A 24,442-nucleotide genomic window follows, 5' to 3' on the forward strand; every position below is an offset into this window, starting at 1 on the left:
ATGGTTTCACACCAAGGATGGTGCCGGGCCCCAGCAGGGTAGGAAAGGACCAAGCAGACTCAGAGAGCCACGGAGGCAGCACCATCAGCCAGGGGAAGCCCCGTCATGGTGAGCTGACTGCCTGCTGCACACCTGCCAGCTGCTGAGAGAGCGTTGAAACAATGGCCCAGCAGAAGGGCCAGGGCACAGCCCGCCCCTCTGGCTCCAGGGCAAAGGGAGAGGGAGGGGCAGGGAGATTCCTGGAGCCCAGCTTGGGCCCAGCTTTTTGCATTAAAAAAAATATTTTTTATTACTATGTCCAGCAGTCCAAGGTTTTCAGTTACTCACACTCATTTATTCATTCCATCCATTCAGCATACGTTGATTAATCACCTACTTTGTGCCAAACATTCTGCCCCATGATTTACAGAAACTATCTCTTTGCTTTAATTATCTTCATCCATCTCCAGACGGTGCCCCTTTATAGTAGTCATTCTGTGCAGTGACAAGCCCTACTGAGACAGAGCTCCAAACTCAGAGGAGGAGGAAGGGAGAGTAGTTTCTGACATCTAGGACGTGCTAGGTCCTGTGGCAGCTTTTGACATAGCTTGTATTGTTTCCAGGGAATCTGGCATAGAGACAAATAGTGGCCACAAGTCTAGGGGCAGTAAGAGGGTCTTGCTCTAGTGGCCTTGAGGACCAAGTTCACCGGCTAGAAGATGGCAAGAAAGGGAAGAGCATTTCAGGTGGAAAGTAACAGCATAAACTACGGCCTGGAGGCTTAAAGTGCCTGTAGCTTGGGGGTGGGGTGGTGTGGAGTAGGGGGTGGGGGAGGGATGGCCAGAAGTTAAGAGTGGCTAGAAGGGGGGGGGTGCAGGGAGTGGGGTCAGTTTCATGTGCTCCCCTAATATCTGGGTAGGTTTGCCTCCAGGACATAACCTTGAGCAGAATCTTTCATAAAGCAACTGGCCCATGGGAACTGAGCTGGCCGTGTCCCCAGACTTTCTTGGCTGGTGTGAGGACCTTCTGGTTATTTGGTTTTGTGTTCCTGCCTCTCTGTGTCCACTGCTGCTAGCCCAAGTGCAAGGCTGAGGGCCCTTATGTCACAGGGTCCCCTCTCTGGGCAGGAACTTGGTAAAGTTCCACACAGGCTCCCAGAGTTCTGCTGAGCTCCGCACAAAGCACTTCGTGTCTGCCTTCTCTCATCTGCTGGCAGCCTCCCTCACAGAGAGGAGCAGGTTGTAAAGAATGGAAAGCAAGCAGCCCTTGGTTCAGTGTAGCCATTGGGGCTGCAAGGAGCACAGCAGAGACAAATCTGAGTCCCTAAATTGTGCTTGAGTCCTTGCCGATACCTTCTCACGTTCTCCTCCTCCACCCTCATCACCCAGCAGATCCCAGAGTGGGCTGTGATCCTTCTCTAATAGGTAATGCAGGGCTCAGGGGCAGCAGAAAGGCATCAGGAGTCCTAAATCCTCCATCCCGCCAATGACTCACTTGCTATGTGTCTCCAGGCAAATCTCTTGACCTTTCTGAGCCTATTTCTTTGTCTATGAAATGGGATAACAGCATCTTCTTTGATGTTCTAGGGTTTTTGAAAGGTTCCTGAGTAAATATGGGTGAAAGCACAGTAAACTGCGAAACTGGACATGTGGATGAGGGGGAGACCATCAGTGAGAATAATGAGGCTTCAGCTATGCCTCCTGCCCCCCAGAACCAAGGCCCTTGGTGTTGGCAGGGGAGAGTTTGGAGTGGGGAGATGTTGGCAGGCCCTGCAGCTTCCCCCCACCTTCCTGTTCTGCCCTAGAAGGTCTCTGACTGGGGATGCTTTCTCTGCCCATCATGCTATCAGGGCCTGGCAACCTGGAGCAACACTGTGGCTCCCGGGGCTCTTTGCTGCAGTGCCACCCCCTCTCCCCATGGCCTCCACCCGCTGTCCCAGCACCAGGCCCACCTCAGAGAAAGGTGGCAGGGCCCGACTTCAGCCCACATGAAGCTCCGCTGGTCCCAGCTCCATGACCTTCCCCTAAGACCAAGCACTGCCGAGAGGCCCCAATTCCCCTGGGAGACCAGGAGGGAGGGCAGGGGTTGCCCTGCCAGGGCTCCATTTGGGGAGTGGGGAGCAGAGGAGCTGTGTCCCCCACTGGGGACACTGGTCTAACCCACACTCAATCATTCATTCAGTTGTTTGCTAAATATGTTCTTTAAAAAGATTAAGGTGCGCACACATGTGAAGAATTATTAAGACGTTCTAGTTGAGGAACCAAAGAAAATGCATTTTAAAAAGCACCCTCCCAGGCCACTTATGTAACAGTGCAGGACAGCAACACGCCCCAGAGACAGTGGCCAATGAGAGGGCAGCAGATTACACACTGCAGGGTGGCTGAGGCCCAGAAGACAGGCACAGCACGGTGTGTGCGACTGAGTGCAGGGGATGAGCAGTGCCTCAGTTTCCCTCCTGTGCAGTGAGGCAACACAGCGCTTGCCAATGGGGCCAGCCCAGTTCTGGTCAGCTGATGCTTCCTGAGGGCTGGCCAGACATTGCACGCATGGCCTAGCTCGTTCAGTCCTTAAAGTAATACCCCATGGGGCAGGAACTCTCATTATCCTCACTCTACAGAGGAAGCCCAGGTGTGCGGAGCAGTACATCCGTTCACCAGGAGCCCATGGCTTTAAGTGGCAGAACTGGGACAGAACTCAAGCAGGCCAGTTGCGGAGCTGGTGTGTTCAGTCTGCACTGTATTGTACTGGGAGACTATGAGCAAATCACCTTCCAAGGCGTGAGAACGTCAGAGCTGGAAGGGACCCCCAGGGACTGGTACTCCTTCTTTTTAGGAATGGAGAAACTGAGGTACCAGGTGGCGACGTGTCTTGCCCAAAGCCACACAGCCAGTGAGTGACAGAGGTGGGTCTCAGCTGTCCTTTGATTCACCACTGTTTCTCTACACCCTGGCTAGTACAGGTACAGCCTGGGGAATGGTGATAACAGGTATTCCTGGGAGCTCGTTAGGAATGCAGAGTCTCAGGTTCCCTTAGACTTAACTGAGCAGAAACCTGCATTTTGACAAGAGCTCAGTGATTCACATGCAAACTCACATGCAGTTTGAGAAGCACTGCTCTTTGCTACGTAGTCTACCTTCCTGGTCTGCAGTCTTGTTACTGTGAGTACGATGACGTTGTATGCAGATACAGAATAACCTGAAATCATAAAATTCTGGAAGCTCCATCCCAGGCTTACATGGGGGTAAGTCCTCTGGGAACTGGGGGAGGCAGACAAAACAGGTCCCCCAGAGTTTAGCTCTTCAGGGGCTCAGGCACACCAGTCACAGGGGACCAATTACTTAGCTGGGAGCTTAGCCCTGAGCTGGGGGTTAACAGACAAGGGTCCAGAGCATCCTCCACCATCATCACTGACGGCTAGTGGAGGAGGTCTAGACTCCCTTGAGGAAAAGCCAGACCTGGAAGCTGGCTTGGGAATGGCAGGTTCAGGATAGAAGTTCCTGAGGTAGAGCCTGGCAGCAAGGGATGGTTGCCGAGAGCTGGCCAGGGCTGAGGGCCAAGGAGCTTTGGTTCTTTATCGGCACCCTCCCAGCACCTCCCTGCATACTGTGAAAGGCTCTGCTCAGTCCCATGGAAAGTCCTATGTCCTCAGAGCCTTGAGACCCTCTGCCTCCTCACTCTTCCCTGCACAGAAGTCCTGCCGCTCGCTGCCCCTGAGTGAAGTCAGAAGTTGAGACAGCGTAGCATGCCCAGCTCAGGCCCATACTCATTCTGATTTGTGGGCTGGCAACCCCTGTCTCCGTCCCGGCTCCTGGGGAAGTCAGCAGAACTAGGGTCAGAAGACTGGGGAAGACCCAGGCTGGGAGTGACCACAGGAACACAGTGGCCTTTTGCTCTGTTTCCCAGCTCCTTTGAACCTGAGGCAGCCACACAGGGGTAAGGAGAGTCCCACTGTAGTTGGCAGTCTCCCTACACAGACCACCTTCAGATGAAGCAGCAGCTTTTCCTGGAGGACACCCAAGGCACCTGACTTACTGCTGTTCCTCTGATGGCCTACTCTCTTCTCTCTACACTCTTCCCATTTCTCTTCAGTGTATATAGCATAATGCTCCTCTGACTTGCTGTATGACCTTGGGCAACCTCTCCCCATCTCTGAACCTTATGTGAAATGAGCAATGGGGCTAAATTAGCCATCTTCAGGTGGATCTTGGAGGAGCTCCTGGGCTCCTCGGAGAAACCTCTGGGGAGAGCATGGGATCCAAAGGTAGGCCTGATGGGCATGGCTCCTGCCCCTATCTCCTCCAATCAGAGTAACTTTGCTGTTTGCTATAATAGGATGTTTGTTGGCATCTTTTGGCAAAATGGCCTAAACGCTTGGGAGACAAGTTCTGAAGGACTTTTATGGTACTGTCCAGCTGGAATCCCCTAGGGGTAGATCTTTGCTCCATGTGGCACAGTTCTAGGCCTTTCCAGGCTGGAGCCTATCAGGACTAAGGGAAGGACGTTCCCTCTCAGCTGGATTGGCCCAGGAATAGAGGGGACAGGAGGGAAGAGGGTCCGGGTACCCCAACCCCTTCGGTCTTTGATGGCCTGGCAGCTACTCTCATCTGTTCCTCTTTCCTGTCCTTCTTCACTGTCCATAAACCTCCCAAAGGAAGCAGCTCTCATTAAAGCAGTAGAGGCTGACAGTGTTGACACCACAGCCTTGTTCAAGGGGTGGCTCAGCCCCCGGGACTGAATGCAATCCTGGCAAAAACAAAGTGGCCTGTTTCCATAGCACAATTGGCTGGATAACTATCCAGTCTCTGCTAGGCCATGGAGAGGTGTAGGCTCAGCTTGGGGGAGACCAGACAGTCCCCCACTCTGAAGGAGCTGGCCCAGAAGCCACGAAGATAGCAGTATCCACTGACTCAGCAATTTCACCACGGGGAATTCAACCCAAGGAGATATTGCAGAAAGAAAAGGCCATCTGCATAAAGATGATCACTGTGGCATTACTCAAAATAGCCCTAAACAGGGAACTACCCAGCTTCCCAGCAATAGAAGTAGTAAATTATAGAACATCAACCAGATGGAATATTATGCACCCACTAAAATTAGCATGTGAAGGCTATGTGGAAACATGGAAACAACACTGGTGGTAAAATGTTAACGAAAGGGAAGCGGCTCCGCAAAGATCAGTTCTCTTTCTTTTCCCTACCAAAGGCGTGATAGAGAACCGCAGCCATATCATGAGTGACTTGCTGTCTTGTTCACTGAAGAAAAGATGACTGAATGTCTCCCACGTGCTGGGGCCAGGGCTGGGTGCTAAGGATATAGCATGGCTGAGAACACATTTCCTGCTCCCCATCTAGCGCCTCCAATCTAACACTGAAGTTCTTCCCTAAATGTCCTTCAAAGCTGTCATAGCATCATCTTTCTTTTTTTTTTTTCTTTTCTTTTTTTAAGCATCATCTTTCAATAAAAAGTAGTTGGTGAGGAAAGTAAGAGAAGAGAGGTGTTCCCCTCCTTCTGAGTAATGTTCATTCCCTCCTGGGATCAAAGCAACCTCCAGCTGGATCACATACATGTCAGAAGAAAAGCAAATGTAAATGTGGTAGTGACATTTCGGTCTTATAATGTCTTAGTTTCCTTTGAAGCAAAAACTGTTTTAAAAATCCATGATAAAAAAGAGGAAAAAAGTTAGGACTTGTTACTAATCTCACGGCTGAATAATTAAGTGTGCCTAATTCTGAAAGTAGCAAACGAAATTATGCAGTGCCAAAAGTGACAACTCTCATACCTACACCATCCCGTCTATAGCAGCGTGGTTTTAACTTTATAGCTAAAATACACTGCCAGAAAACCTAATAAAAGGAAGCAAAAATATTTCTGTTTATATCAAGCTGCCATTTGAGAAAGACTTTTAAATATGTTCTTCCCCATGTGTAAATCTGACAGCAGTTGCATAATTAAAACCCCAGTGGAGAGTTTCCTTTTAATCTTTTCAAAGTAAACCAGTAAAACATCCTTTAGGATGTAAAATGATGGATTAATACCCTTTGGATTGCTGGCTCGTCTTTGAACTAGAGCACTGCCTCCAAGAATATTATTTAGTGCTAAAAGAACACAAGCCACCATCTTTATCTGTAGGAGTTCATGTAATCACAGAAGATGCAGACAGTGATGTGCCAAAGGCCACACATGCATCTATGATGAGTTATGCTCATCTCAGATTTTGCTAAATGGAGGACTGAATTAAATGAATGCATTCACATTAAAACCAACTTGATTTCAACCCCTTAGGAATATGTCACATAGCATAAATGAAAGAAATAATAATTACCCAGGACTTCAATTCAGTGTGAGCAATCAATATGAATATTTTAGACCACAGGGTGTTTTTTTTTTTTTTAATTTTACTTGAGCTATTCAGGTTGAATTTCTATACAGCCTCAACTATGGCTGAACAATCACTAGCAAATTTTTCCTAGATCTGTACCATGTGGACACAAACGTGTCTATACAGTTACAAACTGCCTAGCTCTGAGTATAGGGTCTTGCACAAGCCAAATGTCTGGACAAATATTTCATCTTATTATGATGTTCTATCTAACCCTGAATATACATAGGCACATCTGAACTTTTCTTCTGTGTCATCCTCTAGCTGAAAGCCCATTCCTGCCCTTTCTTCCTCTTCCCGGCACACACACACAGTGGCAAAAGAAGGCAGAAAGCAAGTGGTTTCTGTCTTTGTACCATTCTGATAAACATCAGAATGTCTCCTACTTGCTAGCACCTCTGTCTCTGACCTTCTTTGTGTTGGCTCCTGCCTTCTCAGCTTAGACCTGCCAGATGCTTCTAGTCTGTCGGACCTCTAAGATATGTTTGATCCTTCAGGTTTTCTCTGGAATTAATCAGTTGTTGTCCTGACCAACAGACCAGTCCTCTTGCCCAGCCCTGACCTCCCATCAGACCCACATACACCCATACCCAATATTAAATACTTCAGTCTCAAACAAGGATGTGCCCACCAACAATGCACATGAAATTGGTAGACCAAACACTGCATAACATGGATTCTGGAGCCAGCTGAACGTATAATTAACTGTGACCTGAGATGAGTCCCTTAACACTCTGTACTACGTGAGATTAGACTAAAGGTCTCTCTTGTTCTATTCATCTTTAGTGAAAACAGCCAGGATATGCTGCCCATAAACCCTGTTGATACATCTGCTGGAATATGTTTTAACCTGTGTCTTGCAGGATAAGCTTTAACTTTTTCAAATGTAGCACTGGGCCTGACATACACAATGCAACAGATTTATAGGATATATAAAAGAAGGTTTTTACATACTAAAATCTAGATGAATTCATTTAGCAGGGTCCGCACAACACAAAAAAGCAATGTCCATACTGCTGCAAGGACCATATACACCATGATATTCACTGATCAGATAAAACTGAGTGCATGCTAATTTTCCTCTCCATTGGATGAAGTGGCAGGCAAAGAATCCTGACTGCCCGTCTTGGACTGAGCTTTGGCTCCCTGAACTGCTAAATCCATAAAAGCACCAATACTAATAATAATTGTCCCTGAAGACTCAGGGCATTTAAGGGAAAGAAACTATGTAAGCATAAGAGAAACTGACATATGTAGGTCTTTACTTAAATCTCAGTACATTTTGCAAGAACAGGCTGAAATGACAACCTTGTTACTTTGGGATTCAGCACAATTTATCTGACAGATAGGAGTGACCAATTTGAACCACTGCCCCAGACCACTAGAGCAAGTGGATAACTGACAGAGATCCTGCTACCCGCGAGGCTGTCTTGGCATCCCTGCAAAGGTCTGGTTTGATGCCAAGCTGTCCACAGGCTAGTTCTGGTCCCTGAGTGCGGCTCCCCTCAGAGATACATGTCTCCCTGCGGCAGATTTTGGAAACAGTATGCTGGGTCATTCGTAACACAGCCACATGCTTCAGTGTAGCCCTCCTACACTGCTTGCCTACATCTGAAAACACAAATCAAGAAAGAGAACATAGCTCCTTTCTGCTTGACTAAAGAACAGCCAATCCTGCCAATAGATTAAAGGCTGGGGCTTGTAACAATTTGCCAACAGACTTGATTTTGTGCAAAGACTGAGAGAAGCTTTAGAAACTGTGGCTGGGCAGTGAATGAAGAAATTTATGGGAGCTCATCAGAGAGGCACAGAGACAATATCATACAGGTCACTGGCATGGGGCCCCATTTGGGTGCACTCACTGCCTATAGGAAGAGGACACTACTAACCTTTCCCTTTGGCCTGTGGGTTCCATTAGAAAGCTAAAACCAGAGTGTGTAAGTGGGAGAGAAATGCTGCGGCCACCCAATATGTGCACAGGTGTGCCTCTAGGTGGAAAAAAGCAAAAGGGTCTGTTTACAAGAGTTAGAGCACAAATCAGTAATGAGCTATGAATGTATGATGTCATCCTCTAGGACTAAGCTTCCTTAGTACTTTTAAAGCACTTAAAAAAAACTCTAGTTGCTATAGCAACTTGATGCAGCTCTTAAAAGGGTTTGTTGTTTTTTTTTTTTTTTTTGAGGGGGTCATTTTATATCTTCAATCACCATAACAACATGATATAGCTTTTAAAGGGTATTTTTATCCAATTTGTGTGTGCTTTGGGCTTGGGCCATATTTGCCTTTTCTACTTAAAATAATCAGATCAAGCATGACACACGAAAAATCATTGAAGGAAAGGAAGCCCTTTCGTAGACTATACATATACACTCAGAGAGACATCTCTAGCTGCTCATATCCTGCACATGGATGAAGTCTTTCTCTGTCTCCCAGCAGCCATCAGGAATGGCTTACACTGGCCAGTGAGTTTGTGCCCATCTCTGAGCTGGCACACCAAACTAGCCCAGAGAACTACGGACAGAAGGTGTGTCCGTACAGTCCCTCATTTCTCAGCCCAGTGAATCCAGCCCCCTCCTCTGAAACTACCACCAGGAGACAGTACCTTGGAGTGACTAGTGATACAGCTAAATGCCTTCTCCCACCCTGGGACTCAAAGCAGGAGCAGATGGGACATACACAAAATCTCACCAAAGTGGAAATCCTGTATTTATTGCGCACTCTGTAGTAACTGGGGAGGAGGTCTGTTTCACATGACACCCAGGATCCAGGGAAAGGGGGGAGGGAGGATGGGGAAAGTGGGTGACAAAAGAAGAAACGGAAGGGGTGGAGCGCAGAGCAGTAAGCGGCTCCAGGATCTCTACAGGAGAGGCTCAGAGGGAGAGGGTCAAAGTGGGAGAAGTGGGGGGCTTATTAATGGAGTATTTACATTGCATATTTTGTACGGTTGTGAAACCGTGAACTGTTTATGTCAAAAATAAGGAAAAGGGCTGGTAAAATGTATAGAGAAACCTCTCCTTCCGCCACCCCACCCAGCAGCCCTTCCCTTGGTGGAGAAGATGGCAGGGTGACAACAGAGGTCAAGAAAGTGGAGAAGTTGGGAAGGGGGTGGAGGAAGAAGGGCAAGAAAACCAAGGGAGTGGAGAGAATAAGAGCGAAGTCCCGGCTTCCAAGTGTAACGGGCTTGGGGGGAGGGGAAGGTGCGGTGTAGAAGCGGGTGGGAAGGAGATCAGGACAGTGGTCGCCCTCCCCAGGGTAAAGGGCTAGAGGGTACTGAAGGAAAACGCCTGGTAAAGTAAGAGAGGAGGAGGGAGAGGTAAAAACCCTGTGTGTTGGGGAGGGGAGCGGGGGTGGCTTCCCGCATCCTCTGCATGAGCAGACAGGCTCGGGGGGCGCGAGAAATCGGAAGGACACAGCAGGCCCTGGACGCTTTTGCTCACAAGTCCTTTTAGAGGAGAAAACAGGCGCGCAGAGGTCAAGTCACAGGAGCGCGGGAGCGCGGGCGGCCCGGGTCGGCCCAGCGCGGGGCTGAGGGTTCTCCCCACTGGGCAGCCCTGCCTGGCGAGTCCCCGCTGGGTGAGCGCCAGCGACGCGCCCCTCGGGCCGCTGCCCGCGCCGAGAGAGCCGGTTAGGAAGGGGCAGGGTCGGGAGGGGCGCGCGGGCGGGGAGGCGAGGGGAGGGGAGGGGAGGGGAGGGCGGGCCGCGAGCCGGCAGCGGGTGTCGGAGGCCAGGGGGAGCCGGGGACGCGGCCCGGCCTCGGAGCGGGAGCGGCGGAGAGGGCGGCAGGTGCCAGGCGCGGGGAGGAAAGGCGCGCGGGGCGCGCCGCTCACCTATGGTCGACACCACGGTGCCCACGAAGTAGAAGGCGCCGGGGAAGTCCCAGCGCGGGCGCAGCGCGTCGGCCCGGACGCCGGCGGCCAGCGCGGCCTCGTAGTGCCGGAGGAAGGCGCGCAGCTCCGGCTCCGCCACGCCGTGCGCCGCGCTGAAGTTGCGCAGCGTGTCGCCCCAGCGCGCCCGCGCCTCCGCCTCGCCCGGGCTCTCGAGCGCCGAGAAGACGGTGGCGCCCGCCACCAGGTAGAGGCCGATGAGCGCCGCCAGCAGCACGAAGCGGCCCGTGTCCTCGTTGAGGTGCGAGCGGCGGCAGCAGCAGCAGCAGCAGGAGGGGCGCGGCAGGCGGCGGCGGCAGCGGCGGGGCGGGGGCCGGGGGCTGCGGGAGGACATGGTCCGGAGCTCAGCCCCGGGGCCGGGGCGGCGCTCGAGGCCCGGGCCGCGACATCGCCCCCGCGGGAGCAGAAGCGTGAGGATGGTGGCCGGGGGTCGGGGCCGCCGCGGAGCCCCTTGCCGCCTGCCCCGGAGCCCGGACGGCGGGGCGCCTCGCCGCCTCCTCCGCCGCCGCCTCCGCCGCCGCCGCCTCCTCCGCCGCCGCCTCCTCCTCCGCCGCCGCCGCCGCCGCCGCGCCGCCGCCTCCTCGGCGCTCAGGCCGCACACGGGTCCCGCGGCCCTTCGGGCGCCCGGGCTGGGACGCTCCGCTCCGCGCCCCGACGCCTCGCCGGCTCCCGCGGTTCCTCACCCGCCCCCCGCGGGCGCAGGGGTCTGAAGCGAGGCCCCTGCCGCCCTGTGGCCGGCGTCCGCGGGGCCCCGGGCCTCATACTCCTCCCCAGGCAGGCCGCGGGCCGCGGGCGGGGCGGGCTCCGGAGCCGGGGAGCCTGGACTGGGACGCCGCAGGAGGGCACGGAGAGAGCCCCCGGGGGCGTCCCATGAGGCGCCCCGCTCGGCGGCTCCGGGCGCGGGCTGCGCGGGCTGCGCGGGCTGCGCGGGCTGCGCGGGCAGGCGGCTCCCACCCCCGGGCCTGGGCTGGCGGCGTCGGCTTCGGAGCCTCAGAAGCGAGCCGAGTCCCGGGAAGCGCTCCCTTTCCAGCTCCAGCCGGAGAGCCGCGCGGCACGGAGAGGCGGAGTCACCGGCGCCCGGGGCGGGGTGTTGGGGGGGGGGGAGATGAGGACGGAAAGAAAGGGGTGGGGAGTTGGGCTGCTGCGACGCCTCCCGGCCGTTCCCGCGGCGCTAACTGCGGGCGCCGGAGCAGGTGTCCGGGTGCGGTGGGGAGCCCTGCCCGCCCCGCCGGGCTTCGGCGCCGGAGCCCCTTCCTTATCTCCAGGCCGCCGCCAAACTTTGCTCAACTTGCTGTGCTCTGCGGTCCCGGGGGCTGGGGGCCGCCCGGCGCGAATCCTCCAGCTGCCGGCTCTGGGCTGCAGCCCGAAGTTGAAGTTCCCTCCTGCCCGCTGCTTCTTCCTGGATCCTTCCGCGGCGCTAGGTCCCCGGCGGTTCCTTTGGGGGAAAGGATCCCGCCCGGGAAGGAATGGCGGTGGGGCCACTCGGCTCCGGGCGACCTGGGAAGGAGGGCGTCTCCTCGGCTCCCGCCCGGGCGGCGGCCGGCGTCAGCACCGCGGACAGCGCATCGGTGCGGCAGTGGGGGCGGGCGGCGGGCGGCGGGCGGCGGGCGGCGCGAGCTGCGGGGCCCGCAGGCGGGGCGAGGCCGCCAGCCCGCCGCGCTGCTCCCCAGACCTGCCTCCCTTTCTCCTTCCCCTTGGCCCCCCTCCCGAGTCGGCGGCAGGTGCAGCCACCCAGCAGCGCGCTGACAGGGCGAGGACGCTGCGGAACAGAGACAGGGGAGGAGTCAAGCGCAAGTAGGGGATCGAGGTGCCCCCGGAGGAGGAGGCGGCGCCCAGACCCACCCTGCCGCTGCTACCTCTTCTTTCGCCACCCCGGCTCCCTGACTTCTGCAGCCCGGGGTGGGGGAGCCTGGATAGGAACCCGGCTGCCGCAGGGTGGGTCAGCGAGGTGCAGGGGCAGCTCGCCAGCGGGCTCTCCCGAGGCGGGCGTGGGGGGCGGAGGAAAGGGTGTGCTCTTGGGAGCGGCGGGGGCGGGCAATCGTCGCCCCTCGGTCCTGCGACCGGCCGGGAAGCCGCGGGTGCTCTGCGCGACTGTGGGAGCTCCTCCTCGAAACACAGTCCGGTCTTGTTGGCCTGGGTCACAAAGTTCTATTGTAAGGAACGCCCTCGCCCTCGGTATGGACGGAAAACCATCCTCTTCGGGCAGCCAGCCCTTCTGTTTCCCACCTTCCCATGATGATGATGATGAGACTACGCAGGTAACAGAAAATAAAAACAGTGATGGTGACTGTGTTTAGACACGCTAGGTGGGCGAACTGTGGCAAAATGCAGAGCTATCTCCCCGCCCCATTTCGCAGCCTGTCCGGCAACCACAATAGAAAACACTCAAGCTAAGGTCGACCTAAAGTAGTGGCAGCATCATCTGTCCCCTAAGGGTCAGGGTGCTCAAAGTGGTTCCGAAAAGAGCCTCCACTACTCACTGAGCATTTCCCAGCTTAGAAACTAGGTACCTCTGACCCCATGCCCCCACATGGAGACTGGGGGTGGGTGGGAAACAGGAGAAAGTTAAAAGGCATCTGATTTGGGGCATTGATTTTCTTAAATGAGGTACACTGGAGACTTGGATCTTTCTAGAAATGCTGTTCCAGTTTGCAGATAGAGCGAACTGCACTCCCCTGTGTGTAAGGAAGGGATAAACAAGAAGAGACTCCACCACCATAGTCAGAACTAGGATTTCTGGCTATGGGTGGCATATATCAAGTTTCGTAGTGATCTTCTTAGAAAGGGGCAGGGGAACCTTTGCCTGAGGAAGAGAATATCTCATTCATCATGGGAGCCTTAAACAACACAAATTATTCCCATTGTAGACTATCGCTATTATTTGCAAAATGCACTTCAGTTACACTCTCTCCGAGTCTTTGCCTCTCTTCAGCTCTCCAGCAGTGTTTCCCCAACTTCTCTCTTCCCTACAATACCCCCATCTCTTTGAGTTCCTGCAGCCAGGGGGACAACCCAGCCATGGACCTTTGGAGCTGGATTCTACTTGACTGGTCAGCCCTGACAGAAACCCTGAGAAGTGTCACCCCAGGAGTTGGCGTGGGAAGCCTCCGGATGCAGCTGAAGGGCATTGCCAGGCCTCTCGGTGGCTTTCTTTGCCCAGACTCCCAAGGCAGGGACAGAGCGCTTTGCTGCAGTGTTCTGTGCCTCTGGACCAGTTCCTTGCCCAGTTGGCAGAGGGCCTGCCTTGTCCTCCAGCTTGTTATTCTAGCTTGATTAGCAGCAACCCCCTGGCATCAATCTCAACTCTGAATGATCTAATCAATTTATATAATAGGAAAATGATGAGTTCCCTGCACAGAGGCACGGAGTCCTTTGGGGGCCCAGCCCCATGACGAATGCCACTTTTGCTCACTGAATCAATATTTAAGTCACTGATTTCCAGCTGGCTATCTTCAAAGCCTTTACCTTGGCCCTGAATTGCTGCAAGAGCCTCCTAGGGATGAAGGCTTGCTATCTCAGATGTCTCCCTTTATAGCTCCATTGCCAGCATCTGCCACTCATTGCTGTGATCATGCCATTTGATCTGATCATGTGACTAATGTCCCTGGATCGCAGTCTTCCGTGGCTCCCCCAAGGCGTGTTTATTTTTGGGTGGAGGATTTCACACGGGGACTGCCTGGCTTTTACCGGGAGGTGGGGTGGCCCAGTATTGGTGGGTGCCGAATCGGCTCCCTTGGCCCTGCTTATCGGCCGTAGCATCTGCACGGGGACTGTGCGTTGGCCCCTGCGGGAAGGGACAGGGGCCGGCGCCTCCGCCTGAGATTCATTTAGATGAGCTCAAAGCTCAGTGGTAGTTAACGTGTGGACAGGTCGAAAATACTTTGCCGTTGGTGGGTGCGCGGACCCACGAGCACGTGGAGGACAGCTTGGCGAAGCCGAGTTCTGGGGAGGTTGCGTGTGCCGGGTGTAAAGGCTGGAGTAGTGTACGGTCCTGGGTATGGGCGGGGGAGGATAAGCTGGTGCATGGCAGCGAGGGGTGTAGATTAGGTTTTCTGGGGGCTGGTGCAGTGGTTTACACTGGGGTTTTGGTGGGTAGGCTTGGATTTGGCTTAATTGGAGGATTGCTGGCGTAAAAGTCGTGTGTCACTTGGTGGATGGGTTGAGTGTGAAGAACTATTTTGAGGGGCTGGTTGGGGATGTGTGTGTGGTGATTGTTATGAATATTTTTTTTGGGGTTTATGAACAATGATTGGGATGTTGGTGGAATTGCTTAGGTTGGTTGGGTGTTTGGAATATGGTATTGTTGTGCCGGTAACTTTGTTAATATAGGTAATCTTGTTTGTTGGTTGGTGGTGACTGGACAGGGGTGTGTGCTACTTGGAAGGGAAGATGGATTTGGAATTGTCTGGGGGTAAGAAGCTTGGATTATTTTGATGGGATCAGGGGGGGGGTGGGTGAGGGATGGGGGTTGTTTGTATATGGGCATGTTGTGGTTTTGAACTATTATGTGGGTTTGTTCAGGTGGGGGGGAGGGTGGAAGGTGGTTGGGTGGCTGTTTAGTTTGGGTAGGAGTTGGGGGTGGGTTGGGGGGGGGCGGGGTGACGGGGTGTTATTGTGGAGTTTAGGGGGGCTAGGTTTGTGTAATGGTGCGGGGTTTTGTGATATTTTGCGGCTTTTTGTGGGTGTGGGGTTTGGTGGGTTGGGGTGGTGTGGGGTTGTCTGACGCATTGTATGCGTAGTTTTTGTCTTTGTCATCGAGATTGTGGGCTTGGTGGTTTGGATTTAAAAAAATAAAAAAAGGAATAGAAAATAATTTATCCCAAGGAAAATAATTTCTTTAAAATAAAAAAGATAGGAGTGCCAATGTGGCTCAATCAGTTAAGCATCTGCCTTCAGCTCAGACTACAATCTCAGGATCCTGGAATCAAGCCCCACATGGGGCTCCCTGCTCAGCAGGGAGTCTGCTTCCCCTCTCCCTCTCCCTCTTCCTTCCCCCGCTGCTTGTGCTCTCTCTTGCTATCTCTCTCACAAATAAATAAATAAAATCTTTAAAACAAAATAAATAGGAAAAATTGGGGAAAGTTTAACTATGCTACAGAGAAAATTGATTATGAAATTAACTTGAATAAAATAAGTTTGCTCCAGAAAATACTTTCTCTTAAAAATTAATCTGTGTTGCTAAAATTCTCATGAAAAATTCTGCATTCCAAGTAGCAAATTCAGAATGTGCTGGGTGCCTCCAAATCTCTTTGATCTTCATGATCTCAGAACTTCTCTATTATTTATTACTCATTGGCAATTAGTTGTATAACAAGATGTGTGTGTGTGTGTGTGTGTGTGTGTGTGTGTATTTAATAAATTCTGGATCTGGAGAAGGTGATCATCTCTATCATGTGAAGGGTCACTTGAGTTGTACAGTTGCAGAAACCCTCCTCCTCTTATCCTTCCAGAATTAGGAAAAAGGAAAATCTTTTATGTTTTACGTGATTTGGCAAATATTTCCTCACATTGTTTTACACAGCTGGTGGCAGAGGAGGACCAAACCAATTTCACCCAGGACCTTCTGGAATGAAAGGAAAGATGTCTTCCCTGAACTTGAGGTCATAAAGCTTTGTTGAGGAAGGGTAGGGGGTAGTGTCTAACCACAGCCTAGGAGCTGGGAGAAAGGCCCTTGGAAATGAAATTACTTTGAGGATGAGGAGTTGGACTGGAAGCTAGGCTCAGACAAGTATCTAAATACTTTGGTAGCAGAGGATGTAACTGATACCAGATGTCCCATAGGCACATCTTCTTGGCACTCTGTGGGATCTGAAGACCAGAGTTGGTTGAGCCTCAGCTGTGGGTAATGTGTGGTAAGGAGGGTGCGGGGGCTTGGGGGAGGCGCTGGGTTTTGGGTGAGAGATAGCTGGGCGGCTATGGGGGGTGAGTGGGGCGGGCAGGTTCTGGGGCGTGCTGGAGGCCGGGTCTGGTGTGGGGCTTGAGGAGGTGGGGGGGCACCTTGCGGGTCAGGGCCTTGCCGAGAGGGGCGGTATGTGGACGCGGCCGAGTAGGCCGTGCGTAGGTTGGAGATGGGGGTTTTTGGAGGGGGGCCGGGGGAGCGCTGGCAGGGGTTATGGCGGCCAGGGCTGACGCCTGGCTGGTGAGCTGTGTAGCAAGGAGCAAGCTGGGTGGCGGAGGGAGGGCGAAAGGGGACCGTTCCCATAACATCCCCACACACCTCGGGGGGTGTCGCGAGCGAGATTTTGTTTTGTTTGTGTTGTGTGTTTGTTTGGGTGGTAGGGGGGATTAGGTCGTGCTGTTGTCGCTTGGGCGCCAGGCTAATATCTTGTCAGTGTTTCCTTCATTGTTGGGACTCTGTTGTTGGGTGCAGAGTTATGTGGGATAATTATGAGTGCTGCGTGATGGATTCACGGGTGTATCTATGTGTTGCTAGGTGGGTGGGGGCGTTGGGGGAGTGGGGTTGATGGGGGGTTCGGTTAGGCGTTGTGGTGGGTGGCCTGGGGAGGGCTGGCTGGGGGAGGGCGGCCGAGGGGCCGATGGGCAGTTGCCATGGGTACCGGGGTGGCTTGCAACTACTAGGGCCGGGTGCGCAGGGGGGGAGGCTGCGGCGACACGGGACAGCGGAAGGGGCGGGGACAAAGGATGGGGTCTAGAAAACAGAACGAGCGCGAGCTTGAGAGCGAGCGCGAGCGACGAGAGCTACGGCGAGTGGGGGAATTTTGGTTGTGCGTTTTGTGTGGGGGTTTTTGGTGGGTTTTGTGTGGGCGGCTGTGGAGAGGACACGACCACCGCGCGGTTTTTGGTTATTTACATAGAATGTCTTTTCCACCTGTTTACTTTCATTTTTTAAAAAAAATTTTGAGAGAGAGAGAGCATGCACAAGTGGTGGGGGACGGCCAGAGGGAGAGAGAAAGAAATCATCAAGCAGACTCCATCCTGAGAGCAGAGTCTGCCCCAGGGGCTTGATCCCAGGACTCTGAGATCAGGACTTGAGCTGAAACCAAGAGTCAGATGCTTAATCTACTGAGCCACCCAGGAGCCCCACCACCCATTTATTTTCAATCTGTTTGTGTCTTTGGATCTTAAGTGAGTCTCTTGTAGACAATATATAGTTGGTAGATGAAGATTCCTAACTTAACTTGTTAAGAATGCCTATGCTTGTTCAGCTGCTTCCTGGTATATTTCCAAATAATCAGTGAATAGTTATTTACTGAGAACTCATCAGGTACAAGACAATGTGATGTGTGTGTATGTGTGTGTGTGTGTGTGTGTGTGTGTGTGTATGCATGGACAAGCGCTGAGCTCTACTGTCCCTGCAAGAGCTGAAAGCCTGGCTCAGGAGTGAAGTTACACATATGTGAAGCAGTAAGGGCCATGACACAGCAGATACAGTTAGGATCTGACTGTGTGGTAATGATCACAGATCAGAGAAGGGAGCCTGTGGTGAGGATTGCAGCAGTCAGAAGAAGCTTTGGGTAGCAGGCAGACCGTAGGCTGGTCCTGAAGAATGGATAGAGTTCAGATGGACTAGAAGAAAGGCAACATCCCAGCAAGGAAAGTTGGCCTGAATGTTCATGTGGAAGCAGGAAAGACCATATTGTATCTAATATGGCCAGCAGAGAAGAAAGTTCCTCTGTCTTTTATAATCCATGACTTCATCAGCTGGCCTGTCATTCTTTTAACATATCTTGAGTGCATGCAATACTTGACTGTGGGAAACCCAAAGGCGAGAGTTTTCCTTCCAGGAGGAGTGTCAGATATCTAATATAGGTGGATTAATGAAGCCAATGGACAAACTCTCCATTTCCCCATGTACACCAGCACACTGAGGGAAGTGTGGATCAAGCTGTGTCTGCAGAGGAAAAGAGAGACGAGTGTAGAGCCACAGACTCTAGTGTTAAGACCTCCCTGGGTTCCAGTTTCCATATCTGTCATTGTGAAGAATGTACAGTCATCTTTTTAAAAAATTTATTTTAGACAGATATAGTACCAGCAGGGAGGTGCAGAGGGAGAGGGAGAGAGAGAATCCCAAACAGGCTTCACACTCAGAACAGAATCCAGTGAAGTGCTCGATCTAACGACTCTAAGATTATGACCGGAGCTGAAATTAAGAGTTGGATGCTTAACCGACTGAGCCCCTGTACTGTCATCTTTATGTCAGCAGGATGCCCAAGGATTAATGAAGCGACTGATGCCTGTCTGGTTATAAGGAGCTTTGAAATGAAGCCCAGAATCCTAGAGTGAGGAGTTGTCTAGAGGCTACTGGGGACCATGCCTTGCCTCCTAATTCTCATACCCATCCAGAAATCTGTGGGTTCCTTGTCTAAACATCTCTATGAGCTCTCTCTTCCAATGTCAAATAACTTCTTAATTTTTAAATGTCTATTTCAGCTTTTATTTTAAAATATGACCAAGATTTTTTTGTTCTGTAGGTAAGACCATACATATATTGATTTGTCCCAAATGGGTTTTGACATAACTTTTTTTTTTTTAAGATTTTACCCACCCATTTGATATATATTGAGAGAACATGAGCAGGGGAAGCAGCAGAGGGAGAGGGACAAACAGACTTCCCACTGAGCAGGGAGCCCAATGTGGGACTCGATCCCAGGACCCTGGGATCATGATCTGAGCCAAAGGGAGATACTTAACCAACTGAGCCACCCAGGTACCCCTTGACATAACTTTTTAAAGACTGTATGAATAAACAATGTGTAGCTAACATAGAATACTTGAAAATTTCAATAAAGCAAAAAAGAAAACAAAAATCACCCAAACTCTATCCCATTATCCTGAGAGGATAATTGTTAATTACTTTTTCCTTTTGTTCTTTTTTAAAATTAATCTCTAAACCTAACATGGGGCTTGAATGCATGACCCTGAGATCCAGAGTCACATGTTCTAGCAACTGAGCCAGCCAGGCACCCCTGTTATTATTTTAATGACTCCCCTATTTGGTTTACTGGCTCTATCATCTATCTATCTATCTATCTATCTATCTATCTATCTATCATCTATCTATCTATCATCTATCAGGGAGAATATCATTTGTTGACATTATGCCCTCCCAAATGAAGTGTAAGCTGAATTTCACATTGGCAGGTCTTCTTGAATTTTTTAGGTCCCCTTCTTCTCTCTCCCTTGTCTTTTTTCATATTCTTTCCTTCTTCATTAAAATATTAGTAAATGTTTGGGTTTGGCTTCTCAACCAGACTGCCGGTTACAATTCAAATCCATTCTCCACCTCTTTTTCAGTAGTAATTTGTTATAAATTAACATTTTCTTGGCACATACTGTTGCAAGCATTATTCTAAATGCTTTAGATATGGTTATACTTTTAGTCTTCACAACAACCCTATAAGGTAAGTATTACTATTGCCCCATTTTATAGATGATAAAATTGAGGCACAGAGGTTAGCTGGTTTGCCCAACGTTACACAGCTAGCGAATGGCAGAGCTGGAATTTAAACCCAGACAGCCTGGCTCCAGAGTACATCCAACCAATTGAGTCCATAGGGCTGTCTGGTTAGTGGAAGCAGGCAATCAGTACAAACATGCAATTTTGACTGAAACATTCATGATGGATGACACAGCTCACAGAGGCAAATCTGCATTAACTGGATGCCACAAGGGGCTGGTTAATTTGTGATTGTAAAAGGCTTTCTGTTGTACAGTTTGCTTTTTTCTGTAAGGACTGTTTTTATATGTTTGTGACATGGTGGGTTGGTTAAAGGGTTAGGAGCCGGTGGGGAGCATAGTGAAGCTAAGTGGGCTGAGCAGAGTGACACAGCCAGAGAGGTCAGCCCTGTTTTCTAGCTCCCAGCCTCTCCATCCTACCAAGCACTCTCCAAAACTATATTCTACATTCGCCTCCTGTACTTTCCTCCAGCACACTGGATTCCTTCCACATTTCAACAAGATTGCAAATCATCTCCTTTTCCCCCTAGAGAGAAGTGTCCTGTTTCTTAAGCAAGGAGCTAGACAGAGATGGTTAATTAAATTTTCAAGTCAGTAGGCAGTAGCTTCCTTACTTCCCTGACATGGGGGTCAGTACTCTTTCTTTAAAAAGAGTTTTGTAGAGACTCAGCAGATTCAGAATATAAGTTGGATGCTTGCCTGACTTGGGCCGGGGCAAAGGGCCTAGTTCCCACACTCTCCCTGCCTGTGCCCTACTCCCACCTCCTTACTCCTGGAGGAGCTCAGTACCTGCAGTATTCCTTCATCCAGGCAGAAGACCTGAGTGGGGACAAGGGTGGAGTCTGAGGGGTAGGTCAATACCTGCTCTAGAAGACAGAAGCCTCCTGAAATGAATGCCTTCTGGTGGATATATTCCTTGGTCAGTCATCACCAAGTCTATAATGGAGGCCAAGCCTGCCAAGGGGGCAAATAGCAATCTACTTTCTGTTTCTATGGATTTACCTATTTTGGATATTCCATATAAATGGACTCATACTATGCCTGACTTTTCGTGACTGGCTTCTTTTACTTAGCATAATGCTTTTGGGGTCCATTAATACTAGCATATGTTAGTGTGTCATTTCTTTGTAAGGCTGAATAGTATACTGTTGTATGGATATGCCACATTTTGTTTACCTGTTCACCTGTTGATGCACACATGGGTCATTTCCACTTTTGACTATTGTGAGTAGTGCCACTATGAACATTCATGTGCTTGTTCAAGGGTTTGTTTGAACACCTTTTCAATACTTCTGGGTATGTTCCTAGGAGCAGAATTGTTGAGTCATATATTAATTCTTTGTCTACCTTTCTGAGAAGTTGCCAGATTCTTTTTCCACAGGAGCTGAATACAAATCCCCTTTTTATTGTCCTGTGTGATTCAAGGAGAGCTGAGATGCCACAGCTGTGCCCTTTACTGTTCCCAGGACCCCCAGGAGAATAGTCTTCACTGGTCTGGAATTGTTCCTGGGCTGGTACTCCGAGGGCACAAAGTGACACCCAGGAATGATCACAGATGAGGAAGCTATTGCCCCTCAGACCTATGAGGAGCCGCGTCCCAGAATAGCCTCTCTCTTCAGCTGCCGGGAGAGGCACTTCTGGGCAATATCCCTCAGTCTCTCTATTCATACTTTCTTTCTGGGCGGCCTCCTCCAGAGCATTGCTGAGAGATGGCAGGCTAATTTGGGCTGAATTTCAAGGAGGGTCGAGGCTGTGGAATGGTCTGTGTCTCCAAGACCCGGGCCTTTGGGTCCATCCATCATAAAATGTGGGAATGCCAACCCAGGGGACTGTAGAGAGAGTCAAACCAGGGCCAGGACATTTGGGCTTTATCTGCTGCCTACCCACCTTGTGACTTTAAGTAAGTCCCTTTCTATCTCTGGGCCTCAAGTTTCTCAAGTGTCAAATGAGAGGGGGTGATGATCACACTGACCATCTTGGGGCCTTCCAGCCCACCTTGCTCCCAAACTTTTTCTTCTCTGAATCTTCATTAAAGTCTAGGATTTTGCAACTGGCCAGAGGCACAGCAATAATCCAAATCACCCACTCTGGCCCTTGTTCCCACTCTTGGTATGTGCGTGCTGGTTTTGACTGGCCATTGTGAGTGGGAGCTGAGTGCCTACTGAGGTTTTCAATTAGCAATAATTGTGCCTCGGATAAACCTCATTGGCTACGATACTGCCACTGTGCAAAGCTTGTGCCTACTGAGGGCATTCATTATTAGCACCAGGATCTTCCTGCAGCTGCTCTACAAACAGCAGTTGCCCAGCAGATGCATGATGAGATGTGCTCCCAACACTGGCCTCAGTGATGTTGCAACTTGCAGGGGCTACATAGGGAAGTGACTCCCTATTTCAGCGCTCAGCTCACAGCTGTCAAGTTCATCTGCATCAATAGCAGCAGTAAAAAAAAAATAGTAGCACTGCTGGGTGCCCCCACGTGCCCATTCCCAGGAGTCTTGGAAAGCTGAGTAGCATTTGAGGTGCTTGTTTGTCTGTCATGAAACCTGGCCTTCACAAAGTATCCATCTGAGAATGCCTTTCTCTAATACTCTATTATTCTAATCAAATGTTCACTCTATTTTTACAACTTATATAGTGTATTTGACACACCCAAAGTGCTATAATAGAGTAAGATGTATTGTTTCTATTCTATTGGTAATTTGATTACCCAAATCTTACAAATCCAACAGATATAAGTGATGATTTTCTAATTTCAGGGTTGTTGTTTTTTTTAAGATTTTATTTATTTATTCAAGAGAGAGAGAGAGATGGAGCACAAGCAGGGAGGAAAGGGAGAAAGAGGCTCTATATTGAGCAGGGAGCCCAACTTGGGGCTCCATTCCAGGACCCTGTGACCATGACCTGAGCCAAAGGCAGGTGCCTAAGTGACTGAGCTATGCAGGCACCCCTCTGATTGCAGGTTCATAATGATTCTCAATACCTAAATATTTGTAAGTTTCCATATAGAAAATCTAATGCTCTTGAACTGGTCTTCTGATTATGACATGATAGAAGCCAATGCCTGGACACCCTCTCTCTCTATAGGAGGGGAGGCATGTGTGGTTTGGGGAATGTTCTATGTCACAGATTTTCAAAGGGCCAGTAAATTGCTTTATTGAAAGATGGGTTTTATGTGATCCCTGGGGCTCCATTGCCCCATCCCCTTGATGTCCTCTCAAGAAGCAGATGTTACCAAGGCTACCGATGGGGTAAGGGCCCTTGACCACAAGCAACACCAAAAGACCATGGTAATGAAAGGCAGAGGGGGGTGGGCAAGGCCATGGTAGAGAAGATGGGCACTAGAACTCTTGCTGTTTTAGTGCTATTGATGTTGACAAAGGATGCAGGAGATAGATGAGGGGGGTGGGCATAGGGGGATGACTAAATGACCCCTAAGCGGTTCCCGACCCTGAGACCTAGGCTCTGTGGGAAAAGCTATTAATTAGGACTGCAGCCCCTGAGGATTTTGTGCCAGATGGCCCCACTGTACTCAGAGAGGCACTCTTGGGCTCTCACCTAACCAACACTCTGCATCTGCCCAGGTGGGGTAGAGGATGTGCTTTTGCCCACAGAAGGTGGCCCAGGGCAGGCACACTGTGTTTATAGGAAGGACTTGCTCTTGAAAGAACAATTGACTGTGGGTGGCAGTGTCAGGAGTGGGCATGCATGTAGGATACCTCTACCCCTAGCATTATCTTGATCCTTCTGGCCCTGAGGGACTGTGCCAGGTAGCAGATAGAGGCACAGAGAAGGTAAGGCTGTGTGTGGTGGTGATGCATATGGGACACCCATCCATCAATCTAGTCAGACACATGCAGGCTCCTTCCGGGACCTCTCCCTACTTTCTGTTCCTTAGGCCAGTGCTATAGACTGCCCAGGGCCAGTTGGATCTTTACTAAGGAGAAAGGGCTAACAGAGGCCATGAGCCCCTTCCTTGTCATTTCTCCAGTGAGCCAGGAGGCTTTCCCCAGGGGAGAACCCTCTGACCACGGTGACCAGGAGCCTGTGTTGAGCTTTCACTTAAGCAAAATAGACAGCAGCCTATGTGGTATAGCTTAAGAATTAGAAAAAGTTCCAGTGCCACTCTCGATATATTTCTCTTTAGTGATATTTAGTGCCGAAATATCATTCATTAGCAGTTCTCACGTTTGAGTTTTGATGATTTAAATGTTTATAGAAAGGGCAATGTTATACTTAAAGACCTGTCTCTCCCACCTTATATTTTTCCCATGATAGAAGGGCCCTGGAGTGACACAACCCCCACCCCCACCACTGGTCTGGAGCAGGATACAGGGAGAGGTCCCTCAAGTGGGGCAGGTGTGTAGAAGACCAATGTTCTTGACTTGCCTGTTTGGCTATGAGCATCAGAACAGTGCGTGAAGGACTGGACAGGAATGAGAAAGGGGTAGGCTTGTTGTGAGTGGCTCCTGTGGAGTTTGATTCAATTCAGTCTGGCTGGCTTAATGATTCAGTGTTGGGAAAACACAGTGCTCTCCTGGGAGAAGAGGTGTTTGGTATAAATAGAAGGTATTATCATTGTGAGGCAATTGGGGGATGTCACATAGCTCAGTACAGCTCAAGGCAGCAGAAAGAGCCCAGCTGTGGGCTGTAGACCTGCAAGTGACATGTTTTCATTTGCTTGTCCTAAGAGGAAGAGTTCTGCTGTCAATGTGACCTGAGCAAACCCAGTACCCTCTCTGGGCCCTTAGCCTCTTCACTGTTGGGCACAGTGGACCTCTTCA

The 24,442-nt window shown here is 50.8% G+C and overlaps 1 protein-coding gene and 1 pseudogene across 1 annotated transcript in view; both read right to left on the reverse strand.

Annotated features, from left to right (window-relative positions):
- The window catches only part of KCNK12 (potassium two pore domain channel subfamily K member 12), a 49,061-nt gene extending 38,363 nt beyond the window's left edge, over positions 1 to 10,698 (reverse strand). Inside the window, exon 1 of the mRNA XM_055328967.1 lies at positions 10,186 to 10,698. Coding sequence (XP_055184942.1) covers positions 10,186 to 10,576 — 391 coding nt within the window. The 5' untranslated portion in view covers positions 10,577 to 10,698. The remainder of the gene's footprint in view (positions 1 to 10,185) is intronic.
- An 11,014-nt stretch (positions 10,699 to 21,712) lies between these two features.
- Positions 21,713 to 21,894, reverse strand: LOC129512250 (U4 spliceosomal RNA; annotated as a pseudogene).
- Between the last annotated feature and the right edge of the window lie 2,548 nt (positions 21,895 to 24,442).

The sequence above is a fragment of the Nyctereutes procyonoides genome, unplaced genomic scaffold, assembly GCF_905146905.1.
Source record: "Nyctereutes procyonoides isolate TBG_1078 unplaced genomic scaffold, NYPRO_anot_genome, whole genome shotgun sequence".
NCBI lineage: Eukaryota > Metazoa > Chordata > Mammalia > Carnivora > Canidae > Nyctereutes > Nyctereutes procyonoides.